This window comes from Panthera tigris, chromosome D2, assembly GCF_018350195.1.
Source record: "Panthera tigris isolate Pti1 chromosome D2, P.tigris_Pti1_mat1.1, whole genome shotgun sequence".
NCBI lineage: Eukaryota > Metazoa > Chordata > Mammalia > Carnivora > Felidae > Panthera > Panthera tigris.
In genome coordinates, this window is record NC_056670.1 from 31,671,709 (window position 1) to 31,684,878 (window position 13,170).

The following is a 13,170-nucleotide window of genomic DNA, read 5'->3' on the forward strand; positions in this document are numbered from 1 at the left end:
TCGCTCCTCCTCTTCCCTGCCGCTAAAACTTCTGGTTTCTATCATCCTGCCCTGCTTAATGTCTCCTTCTCTGCTGAATTAGCTTGTCCCCTTGGCCCTCGGACTCCTGCGCGCCCAGGTGAGCCAGCCATCCCTTTTCTGACTCTCACGAGGGACTCGCCATCTTGCTAGCTGGTGACAAGCGGGCTGTGGCAGGGTGATGGAGGAGGGGGGCCCACAGTCTCTGCCTCAAGGGTACTCCTCTTCGGCCCAGCCCAGTCACCCAGGGGTCCAGAGCGGCCTAAACTATGGAGGGGCCTAATACACGGGGCTGGGGGGGTCGGTCTCTGGCGGGTGAGCAGAGGGCAATGCTTAGCTTCTCAGATTAGGGCTTGGATAAAAGGCTTTGCGATAGAAGCCGTGAGGGTGGTGGAGGGACGATGAATTCTGAGTCAGACCGACTAGAGTTCAAATCCTCGTGCTTGCCACCTCCTAGCTGTGGGACCTTGGGTCGGTCCCTTTACCCCTCCGCACCTCGCTTCTCTCGTCTGCATAGTAGGGACGCTAGTCCCTCTCTGTGGGGTCACGGCGAGAAATAGATGGCAGTGGGAATGAACGAAAACCACTGGGCATGGCGCCTGGCAACCAGTAGATGCTCCGTGAGTGCTGGTTTCCTTTCCACCTGACCGTTCGTGCCATCTGCTCTGAGGGGACCAAGCTGCAGGAGAGGCAGAACATGGCCATGGGTTTTGCAGACAGACGGTTCCCTTTATCCAGAGCAAGGGTTTTCTGATGCGAGTGAGGAAGCGGGTCAGCAGAGGCAGGCCGGGGGGCCACCTGCCTCTCAGGAGAGGGGGGGGGTCTGCGTCAAGGCTCACTCTGGCTTCCCCTGGGGGGGATAGAGCAGGGCCTAGGACCCCGCCAACAAACACCCAAAACAAAAATCAGCTCCTCAGAGGTCAAACCAAGTTCAGGCCCCTGGGGTGGGGAGGGGGGTATGAGGAGGAAGGAGCCTGACTGAAGGCAGAAGAATGGGGAGGGTGAACCTAAGACAAATGAGATTATCCGCAGGAATCAAGACTCTTAACAGGCCTGTCTGATCCCAGAGGAGAGACAAATGAGATTGTAGGCTCCAAGGCCAGCCCAGGCTCTGGGGGGCTCGTCCTGGGGGAGAGGCAGCGGGCAGGAGCCCCTGGCTGTGACAGAGACCAACACCAGTGCCGCTGGGCCCCCCGGACCAGGAGGAGAAGGGTGGGCTTGGGGCTTGTGCAGCAGATCCCGTGGCGATGGGGAAGGGAGGGTGGTTATTCTCAGAAAGACCTGGTCGTAACCCATGGCCTGTAATCTGGGGTCAGGGCCTATCATCTGCTGCTCCTCGTCAGCCACTCACCAGGGCACAGCCCTGTCCTTGCCAGGACCCCTGCTTCTCCTGCTGCACCATGGGGGGCTTTGTCTTTTTGGTTCTCACTTCGGCCGTGACTAGCCCTGGTTTCTGAGCTCATCCCAAGGCTCCACGTCTGATTCTGTCCCTTCTCACTGCCCTGAGCCTGGTAGGAGCCGACTGCAAGGTCTGTGGCCCCTGGATGGGAAGGGCCAGTAGGTCAGGGCTGATGAGAAGTCCTTTTAGGTTTGCTTTCACACGCCTTTGCAGATTGGCCAGCAGTGGCTGCATACGACCAAGGGTTGCAAGGGGTTCTGGAGTTGACTATGGCAACAGAAACGGGAGCCACGATCGATGAGCAGCGTCTGCTTGGGCAAGGGAAGGAACTGGCTAGCTCCTTGGCCTCAGGAGAGGCGCCACAGTTAATCCTGGAGGGGTGGGGAGGTTTGCCAAACACGTCCCAGGACATCAGCTTCCGTCTTCAAGGGGCGATGGCCGTGCTGTGCTGCACGGAGGTACAAACGGCAGCCCAGGGAGCGCCGAGGGGAGAGAACCGTGTGACCGGAGTGGCATTTGAGGCACACATCTACAGATGACTGGGACTGAGGGGCAGTGGCAAGGAGGAGCGGCCTTCCAGGCTGAAGGAACAGCCGCACAGCATAGGAGCGTGGAGACCACAGTGTGCCTGAGGGAGGGCAGCTGCCTGGCGGACGGAGCCCCAGGGATGCAGCGGGAATGTGACTGGCCAGGGGGCTGAGCACAGGATGGGAGGGCGTCGGCCGTCTGGGGAAGGAGTGCGTTGAATTCTGCGGGCGCCACGGGAGGACTCAGAGCGGGGGCAGCACAGGCGGGGGTTTGTTGCAGGAGGAGGCTGCCGCCGGGAGGAGTGCAGTGTTCTCTGCCCTCCCTCCATCCTGTGGCACCCTGTCCGTGTTCGGAGAGCCGACAGCTGTCACCTTCCCCCGTCCAGAATAAGCACCAAGCCTTGCTGCTACCGGGGGCCTGCCTAAGTTTCTGGCCCGCCCCTCGTCTGGCAGGCGAAACTCACAGCTCTCCGGGAGTGCCTGACACGCCACCCCCAGCCTGTGCCCCTCGGTGCAAATAACAGTAATAGTAATAGCAGTCATCTCGGCGAGCGGCGTGGGCCCAGCACGGCTGCAGGGAGAGCTGTGATTGTCCAGCCCTTGCCAGGAAGACGGACGTGGCCTCCTGCTGAGGGGCTGAGGCCACTGGGGGGATGTGTCGCCAGCCTGTGCCTCCCAGGCGCATTTGTAGCCTACTGAGTGGATCGCTACCCCAGCCAGGGCCCCTGGATGGGGTCCCTGGCCTCAAGGATGCGGTACACAGCCCCCAGGATGGGGTCCATGGCCCAGGATGGGGAGGATGGTCCCAAGATAGGGTACATTACCCCTGGATGGGGTACAGCGTCACAGGATAGAGTACATGGCCCCAGATTGGGGTACACTGCCATAAAGGATCGGGTACAGATCTACTTCTTGAGACACTGGGCCCCCAGCCAGTGTCCCCCTATGATTCTGCCTGCATCCAAGCACTACTGGTTTGGGCATTGTTAGGTTTTGATTAGCCATGCTTTTTCCTGTCCATTAGTATACATAATTAGGAATTAACTGGCTATACTCTCTCCCTTCCTTGTGGCTCACAGATCTACACAACTTTGGGGACTGTTGTTGCATAGGAACTCTGGCAGTTGGCAGGGCTCGTTTGTTCACCCAGCGGCTCTTGATTGAGCGCCCCTAAGATGCCAGCCCCCGGAGGTACAACAGGGAACGTGACAGGCCAGGCCGCACCCCATGGAGCCGATGTGGGTAGGCTTGTGTGGCAGGCAGGGGGCTGGGGCACGCAGTCTACAGGTCAGGTGAGCAAACAAAATCAGCTCCGAGCAGGGAGAGCCGTGAAGACCGTGACACGGGGTGCAGGGACACAGAGTGACGGGGCTTCTCTTTAGATAGGCCCTCTCTGTATGATCGAGTGTTGGAGAAAGCCTCTCTGAGAAGGTAGCCCTTGGACCGAGAGGTGTATAGTGAGGAAGCTGCCAGGGTAGGGACACTCCCAGCCGAAGGCACAACCGGGCAAAGGCCCTGGGGCAGCCACAAACTGTTCAGGAACAGAAGGAAGGGCCAGGGAGGGGCAAGTCCAGGGGCCTGTGTGTGATGCGGTGGGAGGTGTCTCAGGCCAGATCGCTAGGGCCTTGCACATAATCCGATTTAAGTTTTGGTTTTAAATTCTTTAATGGTGGTAAAATCCACGTAACAGAAAATTTGCCACCTTAGCCACCTTTGAACGTACAGTTCAGTAGCATTCAGTGCATTCCCGTGGTTATGTAACAAGTCTCCAGAACTCTTTCCATCTTGCAAAACTGAAACTTTGTACCCGCTGAACAACAGCCCCCCATTCCTCCCTCCCCCCCAGCCGCCGGCAGCCAACCTTCTACTTCCAGAGTCTGAATTTGACTACACTCGGTCCCTCATGTAAGTGGAACCATCCAGTGTTTGTCTTTTGTGTGGCTGGTTTACTTCACTGAGCACAGCATCCCTTCCTTTTTAAGGCTGAATAACGTTCCATTATATGTATGCACCACATTTTCTTTATCCATCCTTCCATCGATGGACACTTGGCTGCTTCCACCTTTTGGCTGCTGTGAATGATGCTGCTGTGAGCATGCGTGTCCAGGAATCTCAGGTCTTCAAAGTCCTCCTTTCTACCCATGAGGTTAGGCTTGCCCCTGACTCCGGGTTGGGCTGGCACAGAGTGGAGAGGGGCTAGCCTTGCTGAGTTACCTTTCCCCGTGAGGCCAGGGCGGGGGGTGGGGGCGGGTGCCAAGAACAGAGAGTCCTCCCGCAGCACTGATTGAGCCAAGAGCCCGAAGACTGAGCCTTTAAATCATCCTGGGGCCCGAGAAGCTTTTCTCTGCATCTAAAATGTGAGCCATAAACCAGGCTGACTTACAGGCAGTACTCGCCGGTCTGTTTGTTTACGGCCAGCATCCTTTCTGATCGGTTGATGCCTATACTGTGCCCATTGTTAAATATTTGAATATCACCCTGCTATAAACCAGTCCCCCGACTTCCTAACCTGGCTGTGCGGCAGGGTCTCTTGTAGGGAGAGCGGGGCTGCTATTTAAACGTTCACACTCTGGGCTCTCCTCGGGCCAGCAGAGTGAGCGGGGCCTGGGCATCTGTCTTGTTACAGGCTTCTGGATGATGCTGTTGCCGCAATTTTAGGGGGTATCTTATGTGGGTTCCCCCCAAAGCCTTGTGATGAGGGTTGAAGTGCAAACCGTTTGTTGGGAAGGGATTCTGGAAAGCGTAGGTGGGGAGCGAGGAGGTGAGACAGGGAGAAGAAGCTTGACCAGCTAGACACCCTGCCCCCCCCCCTGCCCCCGCTCTGAGGGCCACTGGAGCTTGAGTCCCGATGGGGAACTCAGAGAGCCAGCGTATAATGCAGCCTCTGCACCAGCCCCCGAGGGGTGAGGGAGCGGGAACCATTATCTGCCAACTCTTCATCCGTGGCTTTGCCTCAGTCATTCTTTGAGCGCTGCGGCCAGAAGGCCAGAACCCTCAGGCAAAGGGTCCCCAGGCTGGCATTTGGAGATCGGGCTGGCGTGTGTGACATTGGGATGTGCTGAGGCCCAGCGGGCAGGGTACCGGTAGCATCGGGTAGGGAGCGCTGCCCGGTTCCCATCTCTCCACCGTACAGGAGGCGCCCAGCCCCGGTGAATCACCGAGTGTCCTTCCTCCCACTGGAAGGAGCTCCAGGCCTCATCCCTTGCTGGTGGGATGCACCATATCATTGGTGCAGTTGCTGTGGAAGATAATTGGTGGGTCCTTAATAAGTGAAGTGTAGAATTACCATAGGACCCAGCAATTCTACTCCTAGGTACGTATTCAAAAAGCGCTGAGAACAAGGGTTCCAACAAAAACTTGTCCACAACTGCCATTCACAATAGCCAAAAGGTGGAAACCACCCAAACGTCCGTCCGCGGATGAACGGATAGGCAAAATGTGGTATCTCCATACGATGGAATGTTACTCAGCAATGGAAAGGGATTAATGTACTATTACGTGTCACAACAGGGTGAACCTTGAAAACTTTATTCTGAGTGAAAGAAGCTAGACCCAAAGACTACATCTCAAATAATTCCATGTATATGGAATATCCAGAACAGGCAAATTCAGAGGGACCGACAGTGGGTTAGTGGTTGCCAGGGCCGGGGGAGGGAGGAAACGGGGAGTGACTGCTTCGTGGGTTTGGGTTTCCTTGGGGATGAGGAAAATATTCTAGAAGCAGATGGTGGTGGTGGTCGGGCCACACTGTGAATGTACCGATATCACTGAATGGTATGCGTTAAAATGGTTAACGATGTATTTTATCCCAGTTGTACAACAAAACAAAGCCAAACTCCAGGTATTCCAAAGCCTGAGTCGCAGGGTGTATTGCCAGGAAACAAACGTAGAATGTGGGATGTGTACCCCATGGTCCCATAGCCGGGATGGTTCTCCTGAGTGGCCGCTTCTAGGGCCATTGGGCTGGGGCTGGGCCCCATAGATTGGCCTCTTTCCTGGGTGAATGGTGCAGAGGTTGCTAGAAGCCTCCCTGTTGGAGAAATGAACCCCGTGTCCAGGAGAAGCCAAAGCGAGGCCCAGCTTCTACAGAGTAGCAGAACAGCCCTGGGCGGGGGAGCATGTGCCCAGCTGGAAAATTGCGGGGCGTCTTGTCTTAAATATAATATTAAATCGGCACCTTTAATTAGTACACTTAGAAAAGGTCACTAGCAATTACCTGGGACACAAAGAAGGCATAAGCAGGCAAGAGCCTGCGAGGAAGCCGAAAAGGACCATTTTGAGCAGCACATAATTGAGGGGAAAATGGATAAAAGTCCGGGAAATTATAGGGTGGGTGACAGCAGTTGATAGCCCCATCCATGTCCTGCCCAGTGCCCCCCTTCTTGGAAGGGCCTGAGCACCAGGCCCGAGAGAACCATTTGGGATATCAGACCGAGTCATCTGACCTTGGCTAGAGGGCCAGTGTGGTCTTTTCCAGAATCCCCTCGGCTACCAGAGAGCTTGGTCCCATATTCCCCACCTGGGCTGGCCCCTGAAGGTGGTTGGCAAGTGAAGTGTTCACTCCAGGGGGCTGCCATGGACTCGTAGTGGACAGACAGGACCTGTCCTCATAGGGAATCTCCCCAAGAAATTGGGAAGTAGGTCAGTGTTCCTCAAACTTTGCCATTAAAGGACACTTGAGGGTAATGGAAAGGATATGGGTATGACTAGAAGTCAGGGGGAGGCTGGAAATTCTTTTATTGCTTTAGGTTATGTCTTTAAAAATAAGTTGTTAGACGGGGGCTCCTGGATGGCTCAGTTGGTTTGAGCATACAACTTCGGCTCCGGTCTTAATCTCATGGTTTGTGAGTTCGAGCCCCACGTTGGGCTCTCTGCTGTCAGCACGGCGCCCACTTCAGATCCCCCCTCTCTCTGCTTCTCTCCTTCTCATGCTCTCTCTCTCAAAAATAAATAAACATTAAAAAAAAATTCTCTTCAAAAAAAAAATAAACTGTTAGATTGTGTTCCAAAACATTCCCATTTATTTTAGTATGAAACAATCGCGGGGCGCCTGGGTGGCTCAGTCGGTTGATCATCCGACTTTGGCTCAGGTCATGATCTCACGGTGTGTGAGTTCAAAACCAGCATCGGGCTCTGTGCTGACAGCTCGGAGCCTGGAACGTGCTTCGGATTCTGTGTCTCCTTCTCTCTCTGCCTCTCCCCCACTTGTGCTCTTTCTCTGTCTCTCAAAAATAAATAAATGCAAAAAAAAAATTAAAAAAAAAATGAAACAATTGCTTGCCATTGAACAATATAGATGCCTTGTGAGGTGTTTGGTCTATCGATGACTTCTTCCTCCTTCCTCATCCAGAAAGAGCACTGTACTGGGAGTCTGGAAACTTGGGTTCTAGTTGACTGACTCTTTCTCCCACCATTGTACTTTGAGCAGCTAGCTAAATGCCTTCAGCTTCTCCATCTTTAAAATGGGAAGGTTGGACCTGGACTCTCCAAAATGTCTCTGAGGTCATTCCAACTCTGTTCTATGATTTTCCTCCTCTTCCTCCTCCTCCTCCTCCTCCTACCTCTCACCTTCTCCCATTATCTTGGATGCTGCCATATCCTGCTGTGTTGTGTGACCTTGGAGAGGACACTTTGCCTCGCTGATCCTCAACTTCCTAGTCTGTAAAATGGGTAGAATAATGGCTACTAAACAGAGTTGCTGGGGTTGGTGGTGGTGGATTTCATGAGAGAACCCATGTGAATGAGCCTAGCACTGTGTCTGCTATATCCTAAGAGCCCAGTGATTGCCCAGTGTCTTCCTTTTCCAAGCTTCTGGTTAGGGTCTGATAGGGTCATGTTTATAGAAATCCTGCATCTGGAGTTCACATATCAAGTGTTGAGATGTGTAGGGTCGTGGGAAGAAACATGGGCTCTGGACCCAGAATGCCTAGGATCTGAATTCCAGCTCTGCCATTTACTGTGTGCCATGGTTAATTACTTAAACACTCTTTGTTACCTTATGTGTTAAATGGGGAGAATAGCAGTAAGGATCGAATCAGAAAGTCCACGGAAACCCGTTAGCCCACTGTCTAGAATGTGGTTAGGGCACAGAAACCTTAGTTGTCATTGTCACGTTAGAACTGTCCTTTAGAAAAGCTCATTAGCGTTCTTTTCTAGATGACAGTCCCAGAGTTTGCAATCCTTTCTCGCTTAGCTTGATGATCAGAGCTATTCAGTAAACATAAGAATCTGTATTTGGGAAGAAAGCGTATCTGTTCCATCTTATAGGGGAAACTGAGGCTTTAAAAGCAGTGATTGGCCCAAAGCCATGATTCTAATCTAGCCACCCCTTTGAGAATCAGGCGAAGACTATAGATCCTCTCTGCAGAAAGCGATACTGTACTCTCAACATTTCGTACAGTTCCTGGAGGCTTGAGGACCACCTGAAACTAAGGTGGCCAGCCAGTCCAGTTGTCTGGGACCTCACGGTTTTAGTATGTGTTCCACCTCCATCCCAGACAAACCAGGGGGGCTGCGTACCCTGACTGAAGGCTACCTAGAGAGGGCTGTGATCGCCGGGAGAAGATGCCCTACGCTATCGCTGTAGGCCAGGCATCCTGGGGGCTTCTGGCCAGGGCTGTGATTCCTGGTGAAGATGGACAGCCTCAGTCCTCTTCCTGGGAACAGAAACCTCACCTAAAGCCAGTCCTAGCCTGGAGTTCTTCGAGGCTGGGTCACATCTTCCTAACCTCTGTGTACTCCAGCACTTAGCACAAGGCCAGCACCTGGTCACTGTTGGGTGAATGCCAAGTTTTGTAATATATTCTGAATTAGAAAGGGTGCTTCCGTTTGCAAAAGGCAGAAATCCAGCTCGTCTGACTCAAACGAAAAAACAAAAAAGAAGAGGGGGAGGCAGATTTATTAGCCCATATAGCCGAGAAGTCCAGAGGTTACAGCTTATATCAGGCACAGCTGTCTGCACACCCTCAAACTTTCAGGAGCCATTTTTCTGTGCACCATTTGGCTCTGTTTTTCTCCTTGTTGGCCTCATTCTCAGACAGTCTCTTCCTGGGCAAGCCAAAGATGGCTGCCGGCGGGGCCAATTTAGCAACCCCAGCGGAAGGAAGGCTCCTCCTTCCCAGTGGTTCCAGCACAAATCCCAGGGCTGGCTTTGATTGGCTAGCTGGGGTCACATGCTCCTCCCTGAACCAATCAGTGTGACTAGGGAGATGGAATGCTTTGATTGGCTAAGGCTGAGATATGTGCCCATCCTGGAACAAAAGAATTGAAGGGCTGGCCCCCCATCTGAGCCACTCGGAGAAGGGGGTCTCCAAATTAAAATCAGAAAAGGGGGGACAGGCACAGGTCACAGTTGTCCGTTACACACCTAAAACGTGGTGAATGACACTTCTCAGTTACAAACACATACACAGTGTTGAGTGGCCATGATGGAAGCAGGTAGCCTGAGTCAGAGCCCAGAGATGCACCGGGCTCTTACAGTAATCACCTGCTGGCGGTCTTCTGGGTGGCTTCTCCCGCTGGGATTCAGCCACCTGAGCGAGGACCAACCTCCCATTTTTGCCCTCTGATCTCTCCCATGGCTCTTCCAGGTTCCTCTGTGACCCAGTTGCTGGCCCGAGACATGGACAACGACCCCCTGGTGTTTGGCGTGTCTGGGGAGGAGGCCTCCCGCTTCTTTGCCGTGGAGCCTGACACAGGTGTGGTGTGGCTGCGGCAGCCGCTGGACAGAGAGGTATGACCTGGCCATAAGCCTACCCTAGTCCTTTCCTGGGGGCGGAGGCAGACACTGAGGGAGAGTGGCTCCTCATCTTTAAGGGGCTTTCCTCTGAGGCCCCATTCTCACCTTCAAGTAGCATTTTCCTGCCTAAATGGTGTCCTCCTTCCAGGGCCAGGGAATGGGGTTAGTTGGGGGTGTCCCCAAACAAGGGGCAACACTGGATGGGTAGGAAGGACAATGACCCATAGAACGGTCGCTTCAGAGTATGCACAAGTCTACCCCCAAGAGCAAATGTTCCCCTAAAGGACATTTTCCAGAGATGTGGGAACGGGTGACAAGCAGCCCTTAGCAAATTAAGGTATGAGTTTGAAAACCCCAACCCTTGTTTTCTCCTTACATTTGATGAAGTGGCCACAGAGATGTCTAGTGACTTGCTCAAGAGCACACAGCGATTTAGAAGCATAGCCCGGGTTAGAGCCCAGGGCCCAGGACTCAGGAGCTCAGGGCGCCTCTCTCTAACTCTGCCTTCTCCCCCTCCCTGTCTTCTCTTTCAGACCAAGTCTGAGTTCACAGTGGAGTTCTCTGTCAGCGACCACCAGGGGGTGAGTGTCTCCTGCAGCCCCTGCTGCCCTGGGAGGCAGGGTCCCCAGCTGTTGGGTGGAAAGAGGCTGAGGCCTATGCAGATAGACAGTAAATCCCCACCCTTCTCTTGCCAGGTGATCACGCGGAAGGTGAACATCCAGGTCGGGGACGTGAATGACAACGCGCCCACGTTTCACAATCAGCCCTACAGCGTCCGCATCCCTGAGGTAGGAGCCCCCAGCGTCACGCTTGAAGGACACGGGGTGGGGTACACGTGGTCGGTCCAGGGCCACCTGGGAATAGGCTGGAGCTGGAGAAAGGGCATCTTGCATTCTACTTCTCCTGCCCGCGCCTCAGCTGGGGCACCGGCTCTGGGCAGGTTGCTATGCCAGCATCTCTGAGGGTAGGGACCCGCCTGCTGCTCAAGGAGAAGGGGTGGTGGTAGCCTTAGGTCTGATGGCAGGCCTGCCTTGGACGAGACCCACCACTCCAGCTGGAGGCGGGACAGGACAAGAGATGGGAGGGGCAGTGTGACCTCTTTCCTTCCATTCATAGCCAGTGCGGGCCTTGGGCACTTGGGTTGGCAGGCCTGACCCCAGGCTTTCTTGCTGTGGCCAGAACGGGTCCCCCCCACCCCCAGGACACAGGAAGCAGGTGGCTCCAGGAAGGGACTCTCTTTCCCTAGCCTTATGCTTGAGCCCCATTGTCTCCCTGGGCCTCTGCTCCTTTGGGTCGTCTGTGTACTCTGTGTTTGCATGAGCGCATACATGTAAAACCAAGCCATTGCTGGTAATTGAGAAGTACAAATTATTGCATTACAAACGGTTCATTAATAAGCTGGCTGCTGGCTCCCGATGGTACTAGGGTTCTCGTCGCTTACTGTCCCTCTCCCCGTGACTGATGGCAGTCTTCTGGGCTGGCAGTTAGCAATTCAAAGACCTTGAAGGTGGTGGGGTAAAGAGCTTCTACCGGGTATCCCTCAGGCCTGCCCTCGGGGCTCTGGGTGGGGCGGCAGCAGTAAAGGGTTGGCATGGGAACGTTGAGAGATGGAATCCACTAGAGACAGGCAGGTCGGCACCACGGCATTAGAGTTCCAGCGCCTTTGTATTCTATGTCACGGGATCAGGAACCTAGAAGCGTCTTTAGAAAGTATCTGTTCAGTTTGTGGATGAGAAAACTGAGGCTCATGGTGGAACAGTGACTTACCCAAGGTCACACAGCTTTGACTTTGAGCCTCCTGATTCTCTGAGGGCAGCCTTAGCGATGAAGAGACCTCGTCTCGTGCCCCCCACGTTCCTGTTCCTGGCCCTCCTTGCTCAGCTGTGAGCCAGTTGTCCTATGCTTGTGCCAGATGGCGGGAAGTGAGGACAAATGTGTGGGTGAGAACACACCAGAGGCTCCCACGCCCTTCCCCTGATGGGGCAGGACAGGAGGAGGAGAGCCCGCGGTCCCAAGCATGGGGACACAGTGCCCTGAGCTGTGCCAACGTGTCCGGGACTGCAGCTTGGCTCCGGGCCCCCTCTCATTTGGAAGTCTCCCTAATTTAATTAAGGGGCTCTACGTGCCAGCCTGCACTCTGGGCCCAGGCTCAGAAACCAAGGGCACGGCTCGGAGTTAATGAGCCTTGGACCCATTGCTCAGCTGCCATCCTGGCAGGCATGGCTGCCCTCTGCCTTCCCTCACAGGGGGCAGCGGGCAGCAGCAATGGCAAGGGGACGACAGGTCACATCCCTCCTCCCCAGCCTTTGGGCTGAGGCCAGCCTTTCCCTCACTTGCCAGGAGAGATGTGACCTCCAACGCTGCCCTGCTGAAATCCCCTGGGATTCTCCAAAGGCCTCTGCCTCCAAGGAGAGAGCCTCTTCAGTCATTCATCTATTTAACAAATATTTATTGAGTGTCTGCTGTGGGCTTGGTGCTGTGCCAGACTCTCACTGCACAGAGACCTGGGAGGCCAGAAGAATGTGCAATGACGGGAGCCGGAACTGGAGGCAAGAGACCCCAGGCCCAGCCCCCCCGCTCTGCTTCCAGATTGCTGAGTCTCTGCGGGCACGTCACTTAACCTCTCTGGGCATGTCACTTAAACTCGCTGGGCCGTAGTCCTCCTTATCTAATAAAAACAGAGGACAGACAGGATAAAGTGGCCTGCCTGATGCCCATCTGATGAAGAGAGGGTGGGTTGAGAGGGGCCAGCTACAAGGACACACAGTTCTTGGAGGAAGTCCTGTGGGGTTTACTTGCTCACGTGTAAACATCCCCAGGTCACCTGCTTGGCTCGATACTCGATTATCTAGTTAGGGCTGCTCCGTGTGGCTGGTCGGGTATGGTGTCAGCTGGATGGAGGCCTGGCCACTCCTGACCCGAGGTGGCTTGGCACTGACCAGCCCTGGCCCGGTGTGGTCACCCGAGCTAGCACTTAGCTGCCTGACTCAGGCCCCAGCTGGGGTACCAGCAAAGGGCCCGCTGGCTCCCGGCCCAGAATTGAGCGGGGCTCTCCTGCTGGTCTTGAGGTCACCCTGGCAACTTCAGGCCCCTGTCCTTGAGAAGTGTGATATGTGGCAGAGGCCCCACAGATGTGAACGGGATGAAAATGCAAGTCGGAGACAGAGGCGGGCACTGGAGACCCCGTGAGGTGTCAGTGCTGGGGGACTGCCAGAGTGGTCAGAGAAATCTCAGCAGGCTTCCTGGAGGAGGTGGGTTTCCAGCTGAATTTGGCCAAGGCGAGCCACGGAGCCCCTGTGTTGTACCGTGGAAGACGTCGAGACACCTGGGGTTTTGTCCTGGCTGTGCCAGCGACCGGCTGGGTGACACTCTGGGCCTATTGCTGCCCCTGCTGGCTTCGATGCCAACAGCTGTTAAACTGGGAAGGTGGACCAGATCCCTTCTTGGGCCCATATCCCGTGGTCTGAGGATGAATCCCAGCGGGACAA

The 13,170-nt window shown here is 54.8% G+C and overlaps 1 protein-coding gene across 1 annotated transcript in view; it reads left to right on the plus strand.

Moving 5' to 3' along the window:
- Positions 1 to 13,170, plus strand: part of CDH23 (cadherin related 23) — a 365,372-nt gene that overhangs the window by 65,498 nt on the left and 286,704 nt on the right. The window contains 3 exon segments of the mRNA XM_042960117.1: positions 9,534 to 9,676; positions 10,216 to 10,263; positions 10,378 to 10,470. Of these exon segments, the coding sequence (XP_042816051.1) occupies positions 9,534 to 9,676; positions 10,216 to 10,263; positions 10,378 to 10,470 (284 nt within the window).